This window comes from Schistocerca serialis, chromosome 9 (assembly GCF_023864345.2).
Source record: "Schistocerca serialis cubense isolate TAMUIC-IGC-003099 chromosome 9, iqSchSeri2.2, whole genome shotgun sequence".
Classification (NCBI taxonomy): domain Eukaryota; kingdom Metazoa; phylum Arthropoda; class Insecta; order Orthoptera; family Acrididae; genus Schistocerca; species Schistocerca serialis.
Genome location: NC_064646.1, coordinates 156,753,791 through 156,776,780, shown reverse-complemented (window position 1 = coordinate 156,776,780; position 22,990 = coordinate 156,753,791). Strand labels below are relative to the sequence as shown.

The 22,990-nt window shown below is 46.5% G+C and overlaps 1 protein-coding gene across 1 annotated transcript in view; it reads left to right on the top strand.

Moving 5' to 3' along the window:
• LOC126419439 (sentrin-specific protease 1-like) overlaps positions 1 to 22,990 on the top strand; it is a 34,977-nt gene that overhangs the window by 3,988 nt on the left and 7,999 nt on the right. The window contains exon 5 of the mRNA XM_050086626.1: positions 6,590 to 6,727. Coding sequence (XP_049942583.1) covers positions 6,590 to 6,727 — 138 coding nt within the window. The remainder of the gene's footprint in view (positions 1 to 6,589; positions 6,728 to 22,990) is intronic.

The following is a 22,990-nucleotide window of genomic DNA, read 5'->3' as shown; positions in this document are numbered from 1 at the left end:
CTGCATCACATCATCGCCAATGATGGCAGCATATCAGACATGTCGTAACCTAAATCTGAATCCAAATATTTGCATTGGCATTTACATTTGGAATAAAGTGGGGGCATGCCATATTTTATAACTAATTTATGGTTTTTTCTTTCTTTTTTCCCCCTGTATAGTTCAATAATTGTCATCATGTATGTATACTTACCATTTTGAGTATTTCTATGCTACAACAAAGTTTCAGATACCACAAATGGTGCACAGGTATTTCTTTATTATACAAGCAAGTAATTACATATTAATGGTATCATGGATAGATTCATAGCCAGTCACTAAAGGAACTAAATATTTAAAAATGACTTAATTTGCAGATAGATAAAGAGCTAGAAGTTACTGTACATATTGTGTCAGATGGGGATGATTCTCATTGGCCTTGTTTATAGCTGACACACAGATTAATTTACATACACTGAACATTTTCAGTTCTGGTTGTCTTTAGGGGGTTTTGGAAGGTTACAATTTACAAATTACGAGAAAATTGTTAGACAAAAACAAGAGTTAATTGAACTTAAAATTCCTAATAGGACAAGGCTGTCTTTCAGTACTTTTTAATAACTTCTGTTCCCGGTGCATTTACAGTCTAGTGTAGTCTGTGCCTGATGACAAAATTAAATTGCTCTTTTAAGATGAAATACATATCTACCTAAAACAAATTACAATAACAATCAGTACATAAGATTTCCACCGTTGTCTAGAGTTCAGTGTGGTATTTTCCTAGTGCAATTTTTTTTAATTACTAGCCTGTAAGCATGAGGTCAGGGATTGAAACTCTTGCAGAAAAGTTTTGTTTTTAAACTCTGCCTTCTCCAAATCATTATAACATGTTGTAATCATCATAATACAAGGTATGTCCACAAAGTAAGTTCTGTTTGGTTATATAAAAGAAACATGTACAGATACAGAAAAAAATATTTATTTTACAAAAATCTAAAACTGCTAAACTACTTCTCTACATAGCTTCCAAAATTTTGTAGATACTGGTCATAGCATGGCACAAGTTTTTGTATGCCTTCTTCATAGAAGGTTACTGCCTGTGTATTCAATCAGTAATCCTCGACACTTGTGTGTATTGTGCAGCGAAATGTATAAATGGTCTCACAGTAACCAAGTTCAGTGATTGTTTGGCCTCATGGTAAGAAATCAATCAGCAAAATGCCTTTTCTGTCCCAAAAATGGTGCACATGACTTTTTGAGGTGTCAAGATTTGCTTAGGCTTACACTTAATTGGGGATAAAGTGTGCCTCCATTCCATTGATTGCCGTTTTCTTTCAGCGGCGTCAAACGATACCCAAGTTTCATCCCCCTGACTATCAGAGAAAGAAAACCATTGCCTTCTTCATTGAAGTGTGTCAAAAACTGAAGTGCACTGCCATCTCTTGTTTTTTGTGTTGTTCTGTAAGAATTTTGGGTACCCAATGCTAGTAAAGTATTCAAAATTCCAGTTTTTCAGTAACAGTTTCGTGAATTAGTGATCATGAGATTTGCACAACTTCCATAGCAAGGGCACTAAGTATAAACTTAACAGTTGTGCTTAATCTTCTCTTTAATTGTGTGAACCAGTTCATCAGTAACCACAGATGGGCGTCCACTTTGTTCTTCATCGTACACTTGATCATGTCCTTCATTGAACAGTCTTACCCATCTTCTAACCATTGAATCACTCATAGCATTTTGTCCATAAACCTCACAGATTTTCTGAAGATTTTCCTTTGGTTTAACTTTCTTTGCATTTAGAAAACGAATCATAGATCTGATTTCACATGCTGTGGCATTTTCAATTATGGTTGACTTTACAAAGAAGCACTGCAAAGCACACGTCAGCAGCAGCAATCTGAAAATGATGTACATGTTTTCTCCTTGAGTCAGAGTAACTGCTGCACATGCTCGGAACTAAGATTGTAGCGCTGCTGCGAATAGAAATAGAAATGGAACTGACTTTGTGGATGACCCTCATATGTTGCTAATGAAAGAACTTTTCTAAGCCTTAATTGTTATGAAAGACGCATTTTCCCCTTGATATGTGACTAAGTAGTTCCATTTACAAGAAATAGTCAGCTTGAGAAAAAAGCTTTTTCAGTACCTCAGTTTGTGTGTGTGTTAAATCTGATATAAATTTATAGCCATTTTAAGCAAAACCAGTAAAGAAAGTTCTATGAGTTAGTGTTTTCAGGCTAATGTCAGTATACCAAGTAGTGCAATTAATAATAAATGCTGCTCTTTACACTGAGTTGACAAAGTTGTGGGATAATTACTAATTCATGTCGGACCTCCTTTTGTCCAGCATGGTGCAGCAACTTGATGTGGCACAGACTCAACAAGCAGTTGGAAGTCCCCTGTAAAGTAAAAATATAGAGCCATGCTGCTTCTATAGCCTACCACAATTGGGGAAATATTTTGTTCTGTCCCACATTTTCCATTGTTTTTGTATGTTTTGTACAGTGAAAGCATCTTCTACCAGATGTCAGCAAGGTTATCAGTGTAGCATTTAAGACTTTTTCTATTTGGTTTAGTGCTGTTTTTTTTCATTAGTGAACAAGAGTACCACAAGTCAGTATGTGTCTTAAGGAAATTATTAAATATACACTCCTGGAAATTGAAATAAGAACACCGTGAATTCATTGTCCCAGGAAGGGGAAACTTTATTGACACATTCTTGGGGTCAGATACATCACATGATCACACTGACAGAACCACAGGCACATAGACACAGGCAACAGAGCATGCACAATGTCGGCACTAGTACAGTGTATATACACCTTTCACAGCAATGCAGGCTGCTATTCTCCCATGGAGACGATCGTAGAGATGCTGGATGTAGTCCTGTGGAACGGCTTGCCATGCCATTTCCACCTGGCACCTCAGTTGGACCAGCGTTCGTGCTGGACGTGCAGACCGCGTGAGACGACGCTTCATCCAGTCCCAAACATGCTCAATGGGGGACAGATCCGGAGATCTTGCTGGCCAGGGTAGTTGACTTACACCTTCTAGAGCACGTTGGGTGGCACGGGATACATGCGGACGTGCATTGTCCTGTTGGAACAGCAAGTTACCTTGCCGGTCTAGGAATGGTAGAACGATGGGTTCGATGACGGTTTGGATGTACCGTGCACTATTCAGTGTCCCCTCGACGATCACCAGTGGTGTACGGCCAGTGTAGGAGATCGCTCCCCACACCATGATGCCGGGTGTTGGCCCTGTGTGCCTCGGTCGTATGCAGTCCTGATTGTGGCGCTCACCTGCACGGCGCCAAACACGCATACGACCATCATTGGCACCAAGGCAGAAGCGACTCTCATCGCTGAAGACGACACGTCTCCATTCGTCCCTCCATTCACGCCTGTCGCGACACCACTGGAGGCGGGCTGCACGATGTTGGGGCGTGAGCGGAAGACGGCCTAACGGTGTGCGGGACCGTAGCCCAGCTTCATGGAGACGGTTGCGAATTGTTCTCGCCGATACTCCAGGAGCAACAGTGTCCCTAATTTGCTGGGAAGTGGCGGTGCGGTCCCCTACGGCACTGCGTAGGATCCTACGGTCTTGGCGTGCATCCGTGCGTCGCTGCGGTCCAGTCCCAGGTCGACGGGCACGTGCACCTTCCGCCGACCACTGGCGACAACATCGATGTACTGTGGAGACCTCACGCCCCACGTGTTGAGCAATTCAGTGGTACGTCCACCCGGCCTCCCGCATGCCCACTATACGCCCTCGCTCAAAGTCCGTCAACTGCACATACGGTTCACGTCCACGCTGTCGCGGCATGCTACCAGTGTTAAAGACTGCGATGGAGCTCCGTATGCCACGGCAAACTGGCTGACACTGACGGCGGCGGTGCACAATTGCTGCACAGCTAGCGCCATTCGACGGCCAACACCGCAGTTCCTGGTGTGTCCGCTGTGCCGTGCGTGTGATCATTGCTTGTACAGCCCTCTCGCAGTGTCCAGAGCAAGTATGGTGGGTCTGACACATCGGTGTCAGTGTGTTCTTTTTTCCATTTCCAGGAGTGTAGTTTCAACAGTTGATTGATCTGTGTCATATTGATAAATGAACTTTTCTGAGAAAGTCTGTGAATAACTTAAGATATTCCTCTTTCTGACCTCTAACTTATGTCATGCTTGGCTTCTTATTTGCAACCTTATAATTCTTATCTGACTGGAATATTAGGAGCAGAGGATCATGATCTGCAAAACATTCATCTGCAGTGCTTACACTACATTGGTTTCTTGAAAAATTAACTACATTATTGTCCAAACAGCCATTTCCATGTGTCGGGCTATTGTTAGTATAATATAGATTTAGGGATCTGACTAGGTTTAATAATGTTTTGTGTTGAGTTCCTCTGTGTCTAGCAAGTCAGTGTTGAAATCACCACATGTTGCTACATTTGTTTTGAGTTTTAAGATTTTTCTCATCATCTGTTCAAATTTCTCAAAAACTAAGTTAAAATCATAGTTTCAAGATCTATACAAGCTAACAATTACAATAGTTTGGTCTATCAGTCTTACACAAGTAAATTCGCTCTATAATTCTGAGGTGTATGAACTTACATCTATTTTAGTCGATTGTATACATTGTCTGATAAATATTGCGGCCCCTCCGTTTTTTCTCTCGTTTCTACACATTATAGCTGCCAGAATGTACTCCTTAGGTATGGAATAAATCTACTTGATATTCAGTAAGCCAATGTTCTGAGACACACAGTACATCACATTTTTTTTTGTATTACAAAAATGTTCCAACTCTTAACAGCTTGTTCCTAATGCTGCAGTGACTTCCAGGATGGTAAGTGAGCCTACGTTACATCTATTTTGTTCCCTCTCTGAGCCATTAAGATTTTGTTTTTTACTTTTGTGTGTTTTAATTTCCTCTTCAGCAAGCTTGTCATTATTTTTGGACCAAATCCTGTAAGCAGTTTCCCTGTGAAGGAACACTGAACACAATTATAAGCTTAATAACGTGTTTTTCATGAATTATTTCTTCTGTAGCCTGGTTTATATTTGTGATAAGTTCCCTTTTGCCATGCTGATTCAGGTGCATACCATGTCCAGTGAAAATGTTCCTTTCATAGCCACTAATATCTGATAATTTTACGTTTGTAAATTCAGCACAAAAATATCTCAGTTCATCATTAGTATGCCTAATTTCTGTACTTACACATGACCAATCGGGGAGGGCATACCTGAGTGGTAGAGTGGCTACAATAACATTGGTAAAGTATAAGTATTGTATTATTAAGATCAGATTCTTGATTAATCTGTTGGGATTGTTTTTGCTTACATTGTTTGCACCTCCGATTGGCACTAGACGGTCCTTTTTTGAGAGTTTAGAGCATTTATTGTTTATACCAACAGTAATTGTGTCGAAATTTGCCCCTGGTTTTACTACAATGTAACTACTTATACTGTTCCTGGCCTGCATTGACATTAGATTTGAGATGTTTTGTGCATGGCTGTCCCCAAATAATTTCACCTCATATTTCTGCGGACACTGCTGCACTTTCACAGTGGACATCTTGTATTCATTAACAATCGGCTGCCGAACAGTCCTTTTTTCACGTGGTATTTCCTAACATTCTTTAAAATCCACTGCAGTGAATTTATTGGACAGTTATTTTGCTTACCCTTTTGATTTTCTCCTGCACAATACTCGGGGAGACGATGTTTTTTGCTTGGTGCCATGTATCCATACTTGAGGTGTGGAAGTCATTCGGATGGGATTCTTTTCCACATAGTCTTTATTCTAAGACACTATATTTTTCACTGAGAGCAATGTACCTTTTGTTTAAGGCATTGATACCACTCTAAAGCACTTTTATTATTTTGTCTTTGTCCCTGACGGCATTTATGATTTCTCATTCATGTATTTCTGTGACGCAGGTGCGGCATGTCCACGTAAAGTTGTTTGTTACAAATTCTATACACACTTTTGAGCATTTCTCGTGGAACCAGCATCAAAACTCTTTGCACTGAACTCCTTTTATCACCTTATAAGCACATGCTTTACTCTTATCACTTTTAATTGCATTTTTGCCATGACTTTTGTGACTAACAACATTAACTGGCACCATCTTGCAAGTGCAAGACCAGTAGAAGAGGGTGTTATGGATGCATGTTGCTCCAACTGCCATTCCATTTTCAGTCTGTTAATTCCCATCATGTGGCCATAATAATGTGGGAAACGTTTTCACAGGATCTCCTGAGTACAAATGACATCTCCACCAATGCACTGCCCTAGTATGCCTTGTGTACGTGATACTACTGCCATCTGTATGTGTACGTGTTGCTATCCCATTACTTCATTCACCTCATTGTATAAACACTTACTTAAAATTGTTTTCCGTGTCTAGTCTTCCTTTTCATAATTATTTTATGGACATGAAATGATTAAATTTAAAATTCTCTCTGGCATTTACACTTGTTCTGAATGTACATTAGACATTAGCAGAGATCAATTTTCCATCCCCTGGTGTTTTATTTGATATGAGTCAAATCACTGTAACTGTGTCACAGAAACAAGTGACAGCTGTATTTTATTTATTTATTTTCAGATTGACATATTTGCCTATGAAATACTTATAGTACCTATTCATCTCAGTATACACTGGTGTATGGTTGCAATAAACTTCAAGAAAAAAACTATATGCTACTATGACAGTATGAACAGCAGCAATAATGTCTGTTTAAAGGTAAGTTAAATAAATTAATTCCTATGTTTCAAATTTTTTGTTTTATTTTTGTGGTCTCCTTGATACTTAAAGAAACTGAAAGAGTGGAATGAGGAATGGTGACATCAAATGAAGCAAGTTTGTTTCATTTAGTAAAAACTAATTCTTCGTAATAAAGTGGGGAAAATCCCTTTCTGTGCCTGAAAATAAACTTTTCGCCCTTTTGGGCATTTACTGAGCTATATCACTGGCACATACATTGACTTCTCTTAAGTCTTCAGGGGTTCTATGGAATGGAGTAGTAGTATATATCCAGTTATGTCTCACTTTTTGGCTCTGAAGGCACTGAGGATGGATGTCATCTTCCTCTTCAAACCCCACTTTGGTAAGTTAGTTTTCACCAGCAGCACAGTCAACTGTGCATTCTTTAATTCTTCTATCAAAATTTAATGCTTGTAGTCTCACCCTCTTGAAGCCATACTAACTTACAGGTTCCATTCTAAGCTGTGGTATTACACTCTTCGGTGCATTAAATGTCCTGTGCTCCATCGATGATTTGCATTCATCAAATGTATGTCTGAATTCTTCACTGTACTCATGAGCTGCTGCTTGTGTAGTTGGAGCATAAATGCCTGCCTGTCCACAACTGCAGCTCTCATCCCATTAATTACTATGTAACACGTCTAAGTATGACACCTGATCTCTTCATTTGGGTAGATTTATTCCAGAAAGGGGAGCCATACTAGCCTGGCTGTTGTTTTAAGAACAGTACTGTTTGCAGCCTGTTTAATGCACACCAAGTTTTATGAACGTTATTTCTTGCTGCAACTTTCTTGCTAGAATCATTCTTACAGGCACCAAAGTTATGTAGCACACTGTATGCAAAGAGAGGAATTTCTTTCTGTAAGTTTGAAATTTCACAGGTACAGATCTACCTAAGGCAGCTAGCTTTCTCACTAGGAATCAAATACCTGGATATTAACATTAAAGATGTCACCCACTACATGGTTAGCACCTCAGGTTTTGGCAACTTAGGTTGCTAAAAGGTATACTTGATACTAAAAAGTGAGGAGGACATTTAAAAGGGCCATCATCATGCCATTCAGTTTCTACAAATTTCTGTAAATGCCTTGTAGCCTCAGGAATGCAGACCAAACCTGGCAATGATTTATTGGTAATATCCTGTTTAAGCTTCCTTTTTACTGTGCATATTTGGATAACATTCTAATTTTCTCCCCCTCATGGTAAGAGCACAATCTGCATCTCCAACAAGTTCATGATGTGCTTACTGATAATTGGTGACAATGGCAATGACAGCATTGTTAATGATCGCAAATGAAGTTTTTCTCCACAGCCACCTCGTCAGTGCTGTTGGTATCTGCTCTGTGTCACAGTGAATAGAGTTCATTAGGCAACTGTTGCAGCTACAAGATTTCCATGAACTAAGTCATTTTCTCGGATAATTAACTTCCATTGCGACACCTCCCTAAGGTGGTCACCATACAGCTGCCACCCAAAGAAGCTCTAGCTGGCAAGAAAATAACTGGGAAGCACAGAGTAATGTGGACTCCATGTATGGAACATGCCCTTGTCAAAATTAAAGACTGTCTTGCATGTGCCATGACTTATGCACATCCTCTGCCTAATGCCCAGTTGGTGATTATGTCAGACATAAGTGACTTCATCATTGGGGTAGTTCTGAAGCAAGAAGCAGTGAGCACACAATACCCACTTAATTTTCTTTCCTGTAAACTGACAGATTCCCAGTGCAAGTGGTCTGCCTGCAACTTGAACTATTTGCAGTGTATAAGGTGGTCCACAAGTTTGAATATGGTAGGGAGGACAGACTTTCATTGTTTACACAGACTACCAACCTCTGGCAGATTAAATAACAGCCATTGGAAGGTTATTACCATTGGTGGTTCCATCATCTAGACTGAATATGTCAGATATCACAGAGCTGACATCATCATCACCCACTAATGGTGTTCTGAAGAGGAAGTCAAGCATGTTGTGCTCTGTAGCATGTTCCATCACTAGGTGGTCAAGTGCACTGTTTGGTAGTGACCATTCTGGTAGATAGTTGGAGATGTAAGAGTGTGCACCCTAATTGGAGAGAGAGAGAGAGAGAGAGAGAGAGAGAGAGAGAGAGAGAGAGAGAGAGAGAGAGAGAGAGAGAGAGAGCGAGAGAGAGAGAGAGAGAGAGAGCGATATACGCAGTTCCTTTCCTCAAGACTGGCAAGAATCTGTTGTTCCTTGATAGTTACCAGCCAGTTAATCTTACTAACATCCCCAGCAAGTTACTTGAATGGACGATGGCTCATCAGCACAGTTGGGTCCTCGAATCTTTGATCCTTTTATTTTCTTTCCAGTGTGGTATCGCTCAGTGTTTTTCCCACTATCCCTTTGTCTATGCCATTGTCATGACCACCTTGCTTGTTTTGGCAGTGCTGCTTGCTCGTCTGATTTCCTACAATTTCCCAACCATGCACATACCTAGGTAGTAAACTTTCTGATTATATGGCTGGAGGGTGGGGGAGTGACCATATCTGTTTAACAAATTTTGCACAATCAAGGAGACTCCCACCATCTGGCACTCTTCCCTTCAACTCCCCTGATGGGAATGTACCATCCAGCAATTTTCGTGTCAGCTATTCTTGGTTGGGCCAGGGTTCCTTTACTCCACGAAGAGCCACCACTGCCCTTTGCAGTTGTGTGGGGGAGGCTGACCCCTCATGGTGATCCAGATTTTTCTGTCCTGCCCCTGCCTTTTAGTACTACACAATAAATACACCCTCCCATCTACCTTGTCCTGGGTGTTAGTGGAGAACAGTTACAAGAGTTACTCTAACATGGTTAAACCTGTTCTCTGTTTTCTTCATGAAAGTGGTTTGTCCTCCCAGGTTTACATCCTTGAAATTCCCTCTGGAATGAAGTCTCTCAGTTGTCATTGGTTGTGGAGACCCTAACCTTGCCGCCACACTGACATGTTTCTCCCTTCCTTTTTCCCTGTATTTTGTCTGGCCTTTTCTACTGTTTTGTTTTCCTTTTCCATGTCTCTTCCCCAGCTGTTGTCATGATTATGGTACAGTGCAGGGTTGGGAAGTGCTGGTGCCAGTGCCATTGCTGGTGCCCCATACAAATTTGGTACCACTGTTTCCCTCCCCCCCACCACCTCCCCCCCCAACAGCCTCCCCCCAACCGCCTCCCCCCAACCGCCTCCCCCCAACCGCCTCCCCCCCCCACCGATTCCCCCCCAACCGCCTCCCCCCCAACCGCCTCCCCCCCAACCGCCTCCCCCCCAACCGCCTCCCCCCCAACCGCCTCATCCCCAACCGCCTCCCCCCCCCACCGCCTCCCCCCCCACCGCCTCCCCCCAACCGCCTCCCCCCCAACCGCCTCCCCCCCAACCGCCTCCCCCCCAACCGCCTCCCCCCCAACCGCCTCCCCCCCAACCGCCTCCCCCCAACCGCCTCCCCCCCAACAGCCTCGCCCGAACCGCCTCCCCCCCACCGCCTCCCCCCCACCGCCTCCCCCCCACCGCCTCCCCCCCACCGCCTATCCCCCCCCGCCTCCCCCCCCCGCCGCCTCCCCTCCGCCGCCTCCCCCCCACCGCCTCCCCCCACTGCCTCCCCCCCACCGCCTCTCCCACACCGCCTCCCCCCCACCGCCTCCCCCCCACTGCCTCCCCCCCACTGCCTCCCCCCCACCGCCTCTCCCACACCGCCTCCCCCACACCGCCTCCCCCCACCGCCTCTCCCACACCGCCTCCCCCCACCGCCTCCCCCCACCGCCTCCCCCCACCGCCTCCCCCCACCGCCTCCCCCCACCGCCTCCCCCCACCGCCTCCCCCCCACCGCCTCCCCCCCACCGCCTCGCCCCCACCGCCTCGCCCCCACCGCCTCGCCCCCACCGCCTCGCCCCCACCGCCTCGCCCCCACCGCCTCGACCCCACCGCCTCGCCCCCACCGCCTCGCCCCCACCGCCTCGCCCCCACCGCCTCGCCCCCACCGCCTCGCCCCCACCGCCTCGCCCCCACCGCCTCGCCCCCACCGCCTCGCCCCCACCGCCTCGCCCCCACCGCCTCGCCCCCACCGCCTCGCCCCCACCGCCTCGCCCCCACCGCCTCGCCCCCACCGCCTCGCCCCCACCGCCTCGCCCCCACCACCTCGCCCCCACCACCTCGCCCCCACCACCTCCCACCCACCGCCACCCCCCACCGCCTCCGCCCCCACCGACGCCGCCCCCCCACCGCCTACCCCCACCGCCTCCCACCCACCGCCACCCCGCACCGCCTCCGCCCCCACTGACGCCCCCCCCCACCGCCTCCCCCCCCCCACTGACGCCCCCACACCGCCACCCCCCCACCGCCTCCCCCCCACAGCCTCCCCCCCACCGCCTGCCCCCCACCGCCTCCCCCCCCCAACGCTTCCCCCCACCGCCTCCCCCCCCCAACGCTTCCCCCCACCGCCTCCCCCCCACCGCCTCCCCCCCAACGCTTCCCCCCACCGCCTCGCCCCCACCGCCACCCCCCACTGCCTCCCCTCCCACCGCCTCCCCCAACTGCCTCCCCCCAACTGCCTCCCCCTCCACTGACTCCCCCCACTGACTCCCCCCCCCCCCCCACTGCCTCCCCCCACCGCCTCCCCCCAACTGCCTCCCCCCAACTGCCTCCCCCTCCACTGACTCCCCCCCACTGACTCCCCCCCCACCGCCTCCCCCCCACCACCTCGCCCCCACCGCCTCGCCCCCACCGCCTCGCCCCCACCTCCTCCCCCCCACCGCCTCCCCCCCACCGCCACCCCACACTGCCTCCCCCCCACCGCCACCCCCCACTGCCTCCCCCCCCACCGCCACCCCCCAGTGCCTCCCCCCCCCCCCCACCGCCTCCCCCCAACTGCCTCCCCCTCCACTGACTCCCCCCCACTGACTCCCTCCCCCACTGCCTCCCCCCCACTGCCTCCCCCCCCCCCACTGCCTCCCCCCCCACTCCCCCCCCACTGCCCCCCCCCTTCCCCACTGACTCCCCCCCGCCACTGACTCCCCCCCTCCACCCCACTGCCTCCACCCCACTGCCTCCCCCCCACTGCCTCCCCCCCACTGCCTCCCCCCCACTGCCTCCCCCCACTGCCTCCCCCCCCACTGCCTCCCCCCCCCCCACTGCCTCCCCCCACCGCCTCCCCCCACCGCCTCCCCCCACCTCCTCCCCCCCCAACGCCGCCCCCCCACCGCCTCCCCCCACCACTTCCTCCCCAACCGCCTCCCCCCCCAACCGCCTCCCCCCCACCACCTCGCCCCCACCGCCTCCCCCCACACCGCCTCCCCCCCAACCCCACCTTTTCTCCCCCCCAACCCCACCTTGTCTCCCCTCCAACCCCACCTTGTCTCCCCTCCAACCCCACCTTGTCTCCCCCCCAACCCCACTGCGCCTCCCCCCCCAACCCCACTGCGCCTCCCCCCAACCCCACTGCGCCTCCCCCCAACCCCACTGCGCCTCCCCCCAACCCCACTGCGCCTCCCCCCAACCCCACTGCGCACCCCCCCCAACCCCACTGCGCATCCCCCCAACCCCACTGCGCCTCCCCCCCAACCCCTCTGCGCCTCCCCCCAACCCCTCTGCGCATCCCCCCCAACCCCACTGCGCCTCCCCCCCCAACCCCACTGCGCCTGCCCCCCCAATCCCACTGCGCCTCCCCCCCAACCCCACTGCGCCTCCCCCCCAACCCCACTGCGCCTCCCCCCCAACCCCACTGCGCCTCCCCCGCAACCCCACTGCGCCTCCCCCGCAACCCCACTGCGCCTCCCCCGCAACCCCACTGCGCCTCCCCCCCAACCCCACTGCGCCTCCCCCCCAACCCCACTGCGCCTCCCCCCCAACCCCACTGCGCCTCCCCCCCAACCCCACTGCGCCTCCCCCCCAACCCCACTGCGCCTCCCCCCCAACCCCACTGCGCCTCCCCCCCACAGCGCCTCTCCGCCCCCACCGCTCCTCCCCCGCCCTTCCCCCCCACCTCCCACTGCTCCGCCCCCGCCCCCCACTGCTCCGCCCCCGCCCCCCACTGCTCCGCCCCCGCCCCCCACTGCTCCGCCCCCGCCCCCCACTGCTCCGCCCCCGCCCCCCACTGCTCCGCCCCCGCCCCCCACTGCTCCGCCCCCGCCCCCACCGCGCCTCCCCCGCCACCACCCCCCTCCGCGCCACCCCCGCCCCCACCGCGCCTCCTCCCGCCCCCACCGCGCATTCCCCTCCCACACTGCGCCTCCCCCCCAGCCGCAGTTCCTCCCGCCCGCATACACCACCATCAGAAAGGGTCTATGCCAGCTGTTCAACTCCTCCACATACAGCATCACCATCAAGATCCCATCCCTGTCATTCAAACTGACTGGCAGTCACTGTTCAAAACTTCAGGCCCTCACAAGGACTAACATCTCAATCCATAGAACTTCTTACTGAACCCAAACTAAGAATCCCCGTCTTTTTACCTTCTTCCTAAGATCCACAAACCCAACCACTCTGGCTGTTCCATAGTTACTGGCTTCAAAGCACCCACTAAATGTATGTATGTATGTCTGTATGTCTGTCTTTGTTGACTAACACCTTCAACCTACAGTATAGAAACACCCTTCCTATATTAAAGATACCATCCATATCCTAGATCAGCTGAAATCTATACCTGTCTCATCTCCATAAAACACCTTGCTTGTCACCACTGATGCCATCTCCCTCTACACTAACATTTTCCATGTACATGGTCTGTCTGTTGCTAACATCACCTTAACCAGGACTCACCTGGTTCCAAATGTAAGATGTCCTTCCTGCTGATCTTAATTAACTTCTTCTTACCGACAACTACTTTACCTTTGAGGGGCAGACAAACAAACAGGTCAGAGGCATAACCTTGGGAACCGGATTGGCTCCTTCCTATGTCATCCTTTTCATGGGTCATTTGAAAGGGACCTTCCTGAGAACCATAAGCCTTCAGTTTCTGGTTTGCTTTAGATACAGTGGTGACATCTTTGCCATATGGTGTGTTGAGACTGACCTTTTAAAATTTTTTGAATATTTCAATACTTTCTCCCAATTAAAATTTGCAGGTCCTATTCCAAATCTCTCAACACTTCCTTGCTGTTGACCTCATCCTCACTGAGGGTCAGTCATCAACTTCTGTTTGCATGAAACCTACTAAGAAACAACAGTATTTGTATTTTGACAGGTGCCTCCTATACAGTCTTGGCATTACAGTCAAACATATTTGTTCAGATGCAGATGCTTCACAGCAACACCCCATCATTCTCACCTCAGCCTTCACTAGCATAATTACTCCACTAGTCTACATCTAAATGTATGTAGATAGTTCACAAATCACATTTAAGGGCCTGGCAGTGTGTTCATCAATAGAGCTTCACAATAAATCTCTATTATTCAAATCTCATACAGTGCATGGAATAAAAAATACCTACATCTTTCAGTTTGAGCTCTGATTCCCCTTATTTTATTATGGTGATTGTTTCTCCCTATGTAGGTCAGCATCAACAAAATATTTTCACATTTGGAGGAGAAAGTTGGTGATAGAAATTTCATGAGAAGAGTCTGCTGCAATGAAAAACACATTTGTTTTAATGATGTCCACCCCAAATCCTGGATCATTTCAGTGACACTCTCTCCCCTATTTTACAGTGATACAAAATGTGCTGCCCTTCTTTGAACTTTCTCAATGTACTCCATCAATTCTATCTGTTACGGATCCTCATGTGGATGACCTCGCACTTTCCATTATTTAGCATCAGTTGCCAATTTTCACGCCATACAGATATCTTTCCTAAATAGTTTTGAAATTTGTTTTTATCTTCTGATGACTTCAATAAAAGACAGCATCATCTGCAAACAACCTAAGACGGCTGCTCAGATTGTCTCCTAAATCGTTTATATACATAAGGAACAGCCAGATATCTATTAACACTACCTTGGGGAATGCTATAAATAACTTCTCTTTTACTGAATGACTTTCCATCAAGTACTATGAACTGTGATCTCTCTGACAGGAAATCATGAATCCAGTCACATAACTGAGATAATATTCAATAAGCAAGCAATTTCACTACAAACCGCTTGTGTGGTACAGTGTCAAAAGACTTCTGGAAATCAGGAAACCTGGAATAAATTTGAAATACCTTGTCTATAGCACTCAACACTTTGTTTGAGTGAAGACCTAGTTGTATTTCAGATGAATCATGGCTATTTCAGAAACATATTTTTCTGGGCCATCACATCTAGTCCTGGTACTGCTGTCCCTAACAAACAACAACTTGCAAGTATACCTCTCACCACTCACCACTCAGTATTATACTGGTTTTAAATGTATTAATCAGCTCCTTCAACAAGGCTATGACATGCTAAAATCATGCCCTGAAATGAGGTCCATTATTTTTGACAGTTTGCCCACACACCTAGAATAACTTTTTGTTGACGCACCCCCGCCACAAAAACAATCACCACTGTCCTGTCTTGCTGAGACCCTATGCCGCTTCAGCACCCAATTCCCTATCCCACAGCTCTTGTGACTGTCCCCAATGTAAGACTTGCCCTCCGCATGCTCCTACCACCACCTTTACCAGCCCTGTAACTGGAAAACCATAATCTATCACAGGGAAAGCCATCTGTGAAATGACACATTGTGTACCAGCTGTTGTGTAAACTCTTTTAGTGACTACTGCGAAGTTATCAATTAGGATTAATTTGCAGAGATGAAATATCATGTTGCAGAGCATGCTCTGCTACATGACAGTCATAACTTTGGTGCCTGTTTCACCACACGTTTCTGTATTCTTCCACCAGACATGACTATGTCAGAACTCTGTAAGTGAGAACTGGTGTTGCAATATTCGCTTGGTTTTTGTCACCTACCTGGCTTTAATTTACATTAATTGCCTTCCTTGGTCTTAGCATTTGTTCTCAGTGACTGTTCTCTTCTTCATTCCCTTTCAGGTTTCTACATATTTTTATTTCTGATTTGTGTATTTACCTCCACCTCCTCCCCCCACCCTCTACCACTGCCACATATAATGCGTTTAGCTTTCAGCTCTTTTTTAACTCTCGCACAAAGTTTTGTCACTAGTCTCTGTCCTGTGTATTACCCTTTCTTTCATCTTTAAGCTCTCAGGATTTCAAATCTTAGTTGGTGCAGCCCCCAACAGTTCCATCCTGTCTGGTAAGTCTCTCTTGACCCAGAGCTCTGAGCATATTTCCAGAACTGTTCCCTTTTCCTAAACCTCATCAGTCTTTTTCCCTTCATTCCTCGTCCAAACCCTTTGACCCTTCTGCCAAAAGAAAGAGCCACTGTATCCAAAATTTTGCACATTTCTTCAGTCTTTGTGTACTTTCTGTTACCACTGATTGGTAATTACATTTTTTTTTTATCCATCCAGTTGTATTACACAGAAGAGCCATAGAAACTTGTACACCCACCTAATATCAGGTAGAGGGTCCCCGCGAGCATTCAAAAGTGCCGCAACACAATGTGGCATGGACTTGACTAATGTCTGAAGTAGTGCTGGAGGGAACTGACACAATGATTCCTGCAAGGCTGTCTATAAATCCATAGTATGAGAGGGTGGAGACCCTTTATGAACAGTGCATTGCAAGGCATCCCAGATATGCTCAATAATGTTTGTCAGGAGAGTTTGGTGGTCAGTGGAAGTCTTTAAATTCAGAAGAGTGTTCTTGGAGCTACTCTGTAGCAATTGTGGATGTATGGGATGTTGTATTGTCCTGCTGGAATTGTCCAAGTCCATCAGAATGCCCAGTGGGCATGAATGGATGCAGGTGAACCTAGACATACCAGGGCTCCCAAATCTTTCCAGCTGCATGTACCCCACAACATTACAGAGCCTCCACCAGCTTGAACAGTCCCCTGCTGAGTGCTGGGTCCATGGAGTCATGAAGTTGTCTCCATACCCATACTCTTGGTGCAGTTTGAAACGAGACTTGTCCCATCAGGCAACATGTTTCCAGTCATTAACAGTCCAGTGTCACTGTTTACAGGCCCAGGTGAGGTGTAGAGCTTTGTGTGCACACAGATTCTTGATGGCCCAGAATTGAAATCTGCAGCAATTTGCGGGAGAGGTGCACTTCTGTTACGTTGAACAATTCTCTACAGTCGTTGTTGGTCCTGTTCTTGCAGGATCTTCTTCTGGCTGTGGTGATGTTGGAGATTTGATGATGTATTGGTTTCCTGATATTCAAGGTACACTTGTGAAATGGTTGTAAGTGAAAATCCCCACTTCACCGCTAACTCTGAGGTGCTGTGTCCCATCGCTCACGTGCCGACTATAAAACCGCATTCGAACTTACTTAAATCTTGATAACCTGTCATCATAGCAGCAGTAACTGATCTTACAATTGCACCAGACACTTGAGATGTTAACTACAGTGCCATATTCTGCCTGTTTCCATATTTCTGTATTTGAATATGCAAGCTGATACCAGTTTCCTTGGCACTTGAATGTATAATGAAAGTGCCTTGATTTTTCCTACATCAAGCACAGCATCAGATCTGACTATCTGGTGCCTTTACCTCAGGCCAAACTGATCATTATCTAACAGCTCCTCAATTTTCTTTTCCATTTGTTCTTGGTGGCAACTTTGATCCCTGAGCTGTTGGGGTTATTGAGAGATATTTCTTGCACCTGCCTGCCCTTGCTGTCTTTTGGATTGTGTTTATGATACTGCTCCTAAAATCTGATAGTATGTCTCCAGTTTTACAGAGTGTGCGAATAAACGTGGTACTCCCAGGGGGCCCGCAGCTCTTTGACGGGTCTGTGCTTAGCTACAATGGGATCCCGGCCTCTGCAGCATGTTTATAGTCTTTCTATTCTTTTCCCTTCCCTTGGGGAACAAGTCTGGGGTGTTTTTGGAAATGTTCCGCATTATCTGTAGGTGACACAACAATCTCACCACTGTTTTTTGTTCCTTTTTTTTGTTCACCTTCTCCTGTCCTTTCTCTGCTTTGGTGTTAAAGATTCCTCTTTCCCTTCTTCTCCCCTGTGCATTCCTGAAGGCCAGCCCATGCACTGACATGTAACAGCTGACTGGGTAATGGGTATTTCCCAGCCATGGGTCAATTGGTAGGGTTTGCGTGTACCCGTGGTACAGGGCAGGCCCATGGAGGGGTGATAGCCTAAGCTGCTACCTTCTGAAATTGCCAATTGGTCCCTCTGTCATGTGTTAGGGAGGTGTGACCCATAGTGTGAACAGTCACCTAAGGCAGGTGCACCCCTTTGTGATGGGCCCCCCACTTGGAAGCAGCGCACCATCGAAGTCACTGGGATCGGGGATTTCTTTGCAATGAGACAATCATCATCTTTGCAGTCCACATCTACCAGACATAAACAGAATGAAGCTTCTGATTCAAAGACCCTCCCATCTGCAACATAGTTCCTCATGGTTTCGCATACTGAAGACAGTCAGTCCTTCGCAACAGTAAATCCGTTTCTTATTTAGAAAGGTGTTGATGCAATTGTCAGCCCTACAAAATCCTGCTCTTGTTTATGCAATGGCACATTGCTTTTGGGGACTACTACTGATTCTCAAGCACAACTGCTTGCTGTTTCATGTCTCCATGACTATCCTGTTCGTGTTGATGCCCATAGAACTCTGAATTATTCCCTTGGCATTATTTACCCTGTGCTGCACATTGGTCTCACCAAGGCTGACCAAGACATTGGTCTGATCAGGGTGTCATTGCCAGCCATAGAGTGATGAAAAAGATTGGTGCCTCCTTAGTGCCCACATGTGCTCTCTTTCTCACCTTTGATAGAGTGATGCTTCTGTTCAAGATCAAAGCAGGCTATGAAGTTATCACAGTTCAAAGCAGGCTATGAAGTTATCACAGTTCAACTGTATATTCTGAACCTGATGCACTTTTACCAGTGTTGTCATTTCACCCACTCTCGAATGCTTGTTCACACTCGGCCAAATGTGTAACCTGTGGAAGGGATGTGTATCAGGGCAATAGTATGTCTCCTTCTCCGTGCTGTATCAACTGCAATGGTGACCATGCCACCTCCCCTCGAGATTGTCCTGTGTATCTCAATGAGCAGGCTGTCCAGGAGATCCGGTAAAGGAAAAATACCTTACCTGGTCTCTAGCAAGTTATTGGCTAACCACAAACCCTGCATTCTACCATCTGTCACCTACACTACTGTTCTTGCTATCTCTTGCTCCTTGAAGGACATTGTCACACAGACATGCAACCTCAGATTCAGCACTGTTGTGAAATCATCCAGTGTCATGGTAGCATCACTGTCTCCTCATCCAGCTGTTTAATAAGCCATCAAACTCTCACCTCATAGGAAGAAGTCAGCAGCTATACAACCAGCAGGCCTGAAAGGACAGAAGGAATTCTCCTGTGAAGACTTCCTACATCCCTTCAACCAACCTGAGTCTTTCTCTGCTAACCAGAGATACTCAAAGAAGTCAAACAAAAGCAAATGGTCGTCTCCTTCACCAACTTGGAGATTCTTTTTGACAGTGTCACCACGTGATACCCTCACCTGGCCAAATCCATGTCATTGATGTGCACCACTAACCATTTTCTGTGCTGGGCTCTGCAGGTCAACAGCAGAAGAAAGCCGACACTTCTGTAGACCTCATGGAGCAGGAGCCTCCAGCCTCTGTGCCCTGTAGCAGTGAGTCTTCAAGGGCTGGCACTCGGCAGCTGCTTCCTTCAGGAATTTTTTAAAGACCAAGTTTTCAATGTATGTGTGGGTTCTGCCTTGCTGGAAACCTTTATCCAGGAAAACAGTGTGCATCAATGTTTCGTTGTGAGCATCTTCTCTTTGCTATCACCATTAACCGTATAATGGCCTGTCTCCTGCTGGGCATGTCTTGTTTCCCTTTTGTTGACAATTTTGCCATCTATTGCAGTTCTCCATGGACTTGCCGCATTGAGTGGCAGCTTCAGCAATGTCTCGATTGTCTTTACTTGTGGAGCATCAACAACTGCTTCAGTTTTTCCACCAACAAAACCATTTTTATGAATTTCTGGTGGTGCAATTGGTTTCTTCCACTGTCTTTACATCTTAAGTCACTTTCTCTCCTTTCATTAAATTCCTGTGGCTCATGCTTGAAGGGAAACTTCCTTGGTCCTCCCACGTGTCTTACCTGGCAGTCCACTGTATGTAGCCCCTCAGTGTCCTTCGGGTACTCAATGGTACTTTCTATGGTGCAGATTGAACCACCCTCCTCCATATGTATTGGTCCCTTGTCCATTCAAAACTAACTATGGGTGTTTCATTTATGTACCTGCACATTCGTCCCTGTTATGCTGTCTCAATACTATCCACCATCATGGCATCCATGTGGCCTCTGGCACCTTCTACACTATTCCGGTTGAGTGTCTGTATGCAGAAGCTGCTGAACTACCACTATCTTACTGCTGTGACTTTCTCCTCGGCAGATATGCATGCCATTTTTTCCCATTTGTGGCCACTGATCCTATGCTGCCTCCTTTGATGACTCCTTTGATTGCCAGTATAGGGCACTTTCCTCTAACTTCATGCTCCCTGCAACTTCCCAGTGGGTGTGAACCCTTCACCACCTTTTCTTCATGTGGCAGTCTGTGTTCACTTTGGCCTTCATTTGCTTCCTAAGGACACTACTCCAGCCTTGCTCTATTGCCTTCAGTTTCATGGTCTTCACATAAAACTTTGCAATAGTACCTTTGTGTACACTGATGGCTCTCAGACTGACTGTGGTGTCAGTTGTCTCTTTGTCACTAGTGCCAACGTTTTTCAATATTGGCTTCTGGACCACTGCACAGTATTTGCAGCAGAGCTCTTTGCCCTGTATCAGGTCATGCAGTACATCTGGTGGGTTTTTCAATTGCGTGATCTGCTCACTCTCTCTCAAAACCCTTCAAAGACTCTTTGTGCTGCACACTGTCCATCCCTTAGTACAACGGGTCCTGGAAAGTTGTCACTTGCTCACTCTTGATGGCACCACTGAGATGTTTATGTGGGTTCCTGGTCACATTGGTCTGACAGGGAGTGAGGCTGCTGATGCTGCTACCAAGAATGCTGTCCTCGTTCCTCAGTCCTCCAATGACCTCTGTGTTGCTGTCTGTCAGCAGGTGGTGTCACTTTGGCATCACCATTGGTCCTCCCATCACAGGAACAAGCTCTAGGTTATTAAGTCTCTCCCAGCACATTGGATGACTTCCTTGTAGCCCTCTCACTGTGATGAGATAATTTTAATTAGGTTGTGTATTGGGCACTGTCTTTTTGGCCATCGCCACTTGTTAAGTTTTGCTCTCCCACCACTTTGTGCACATTGTGCCCAACTTTTAACTGTCCATGATTTCCTGATGGAAGCCATTCTTTTAACAGCTTACATTCCCATTTGCATTTACCGTCTGAGTTACATGCATTTTAGGGAATGATGCATGGGCTGTCGACTGTGTTCTACTTTATATCCATCATAGCAGTAAGGCCAAGGCAATTTAATTTTTAGTTCTGGACCTCTGTTTCTCTTTTACATATTTTATTGACCTTTCTCCATGTCCCTGTTTTTAACGGTCTTCTCTTCCATCGATTGAGATTGATGTGTAGCCGTATTTAACCACTCCCTTTGTCTTCTTGTTCTATAGTTTCGAGATGGGTGCAATTGTTTTTGTACACCCTAAAACCAAAACAAAACCAAACAAACTTGTTCATTCAGTTGCCAGTTACTTTATAATCTTCAAGGGAATATTATATGTGTCTTCTGCTTTCTTTTACTGCAGATTTTCCAAAGCTGTGTTAATCTCTGACTCTAATATGGGATCCCCCACGTCCTCCATATCAACTCTCATTTCTTCTTCTATCATGCCATCAAACAGTTTCTCTTCCTCTTAGTGTCCTTCATGCACTCTTTACACCTATTCACTCTCTCATCTGCATTGATAAATGGAATTCTCCCAATGCTCTTCATGTTGATGCCTTTTGCTTTTAGTTTCACCCAAGATTGTTTCTACTTTCCTATGTGCTGAATCAGTTTTTTATGACGGTTTCTTTTTTTTTTTTTTTTTTTTTTTTTACATTCTTCCGGCAAAAATTTTGCTTCCCTGAACTTTCTATTTTTTACTCCCTAATGAAATACTGTTGGATTCCTTACTTCTAAAAAAAAATTGAATTTCCTTCTTTCATTGATTATTTGAAGTATTCCTGCTATTAATCAATATTTCTTCACAGTTAATTTCCTTGAACCTATATTTGTCTGTCCAACATCTGTGATTTTTCTTTCTAGAGATAGCCATTTGTGTTCTTTATTACTTTGTTTATTTATTACTTTATTATTATTTTATTACTATATCTTCATCGTTAACCAGCCATGGCTGGACAGACTGTGTCACAAATACAATGTTTATCAACTAACATTTATACAACACCATATAAAAAATTTATATTACAAATAAAAGAAAATATTTTTGCAGTGCACAAAAACACATAGAACACAGAAAAAATGGAATATAACTAAACAGGAAAGTAAAACTTCATAGCAGCAAATGAAAATACCATAAAGCAAAATGTTTACAAGACCATGTAGATCACACACATAAAGTTTCATTTTGGCAAAATATGTGCTTTAAGTAAAACACAAAATTAAATGTGCAGTTAACTGAGAACATAAAAAGGAGGTTAAATTTAGGCAAAATTATATATAAAACATAACAATATTTATTATTTTGTCCATTCACTAGAACCACTGTTGAAAACCTCTTCCAAGGAATATAGTGGATGTTGTTTCAAGTCCTGAGCAATTTTTTTTGAAATAATTCAGGTGGCTGGGATTTCATTTCTGGAGGCAGTTGATATACAATCATTTTTAGGGTGACTGTTGTAAAGCTGTCTTGTGTACTTGATAGGCAACACCTTGGCACTTCAATGTTCCTCTTACAGCGAGTGTCATGATTATGTATTTCTTGTCTTATGCTAAAATTCCTTTGATTTTCATTTATATAACTGAGGCAGAAAAACACATACTGAGTAAAAATAGTCATTATGCCTAGCCTGGTGAAAATAGGCTTACAGTGGTCCAGTCTTTTGCTAGAGGATATGATCCTGATGGCTTCTTTTTGTAATAGCAACACATCTTTGCTGCCTGAGGAGTGTCCCCACAACAGCAGTCCATAGCTAATGTGGCTGTGGAAGAGTGCATGGTAGACTACTGTGAGAAACTGGTCAGCTATTACCCTCTTCAGCTTCCTCAGGAGGTATATCACACGAAAAAGTTTGGTGCCTACTTATGCC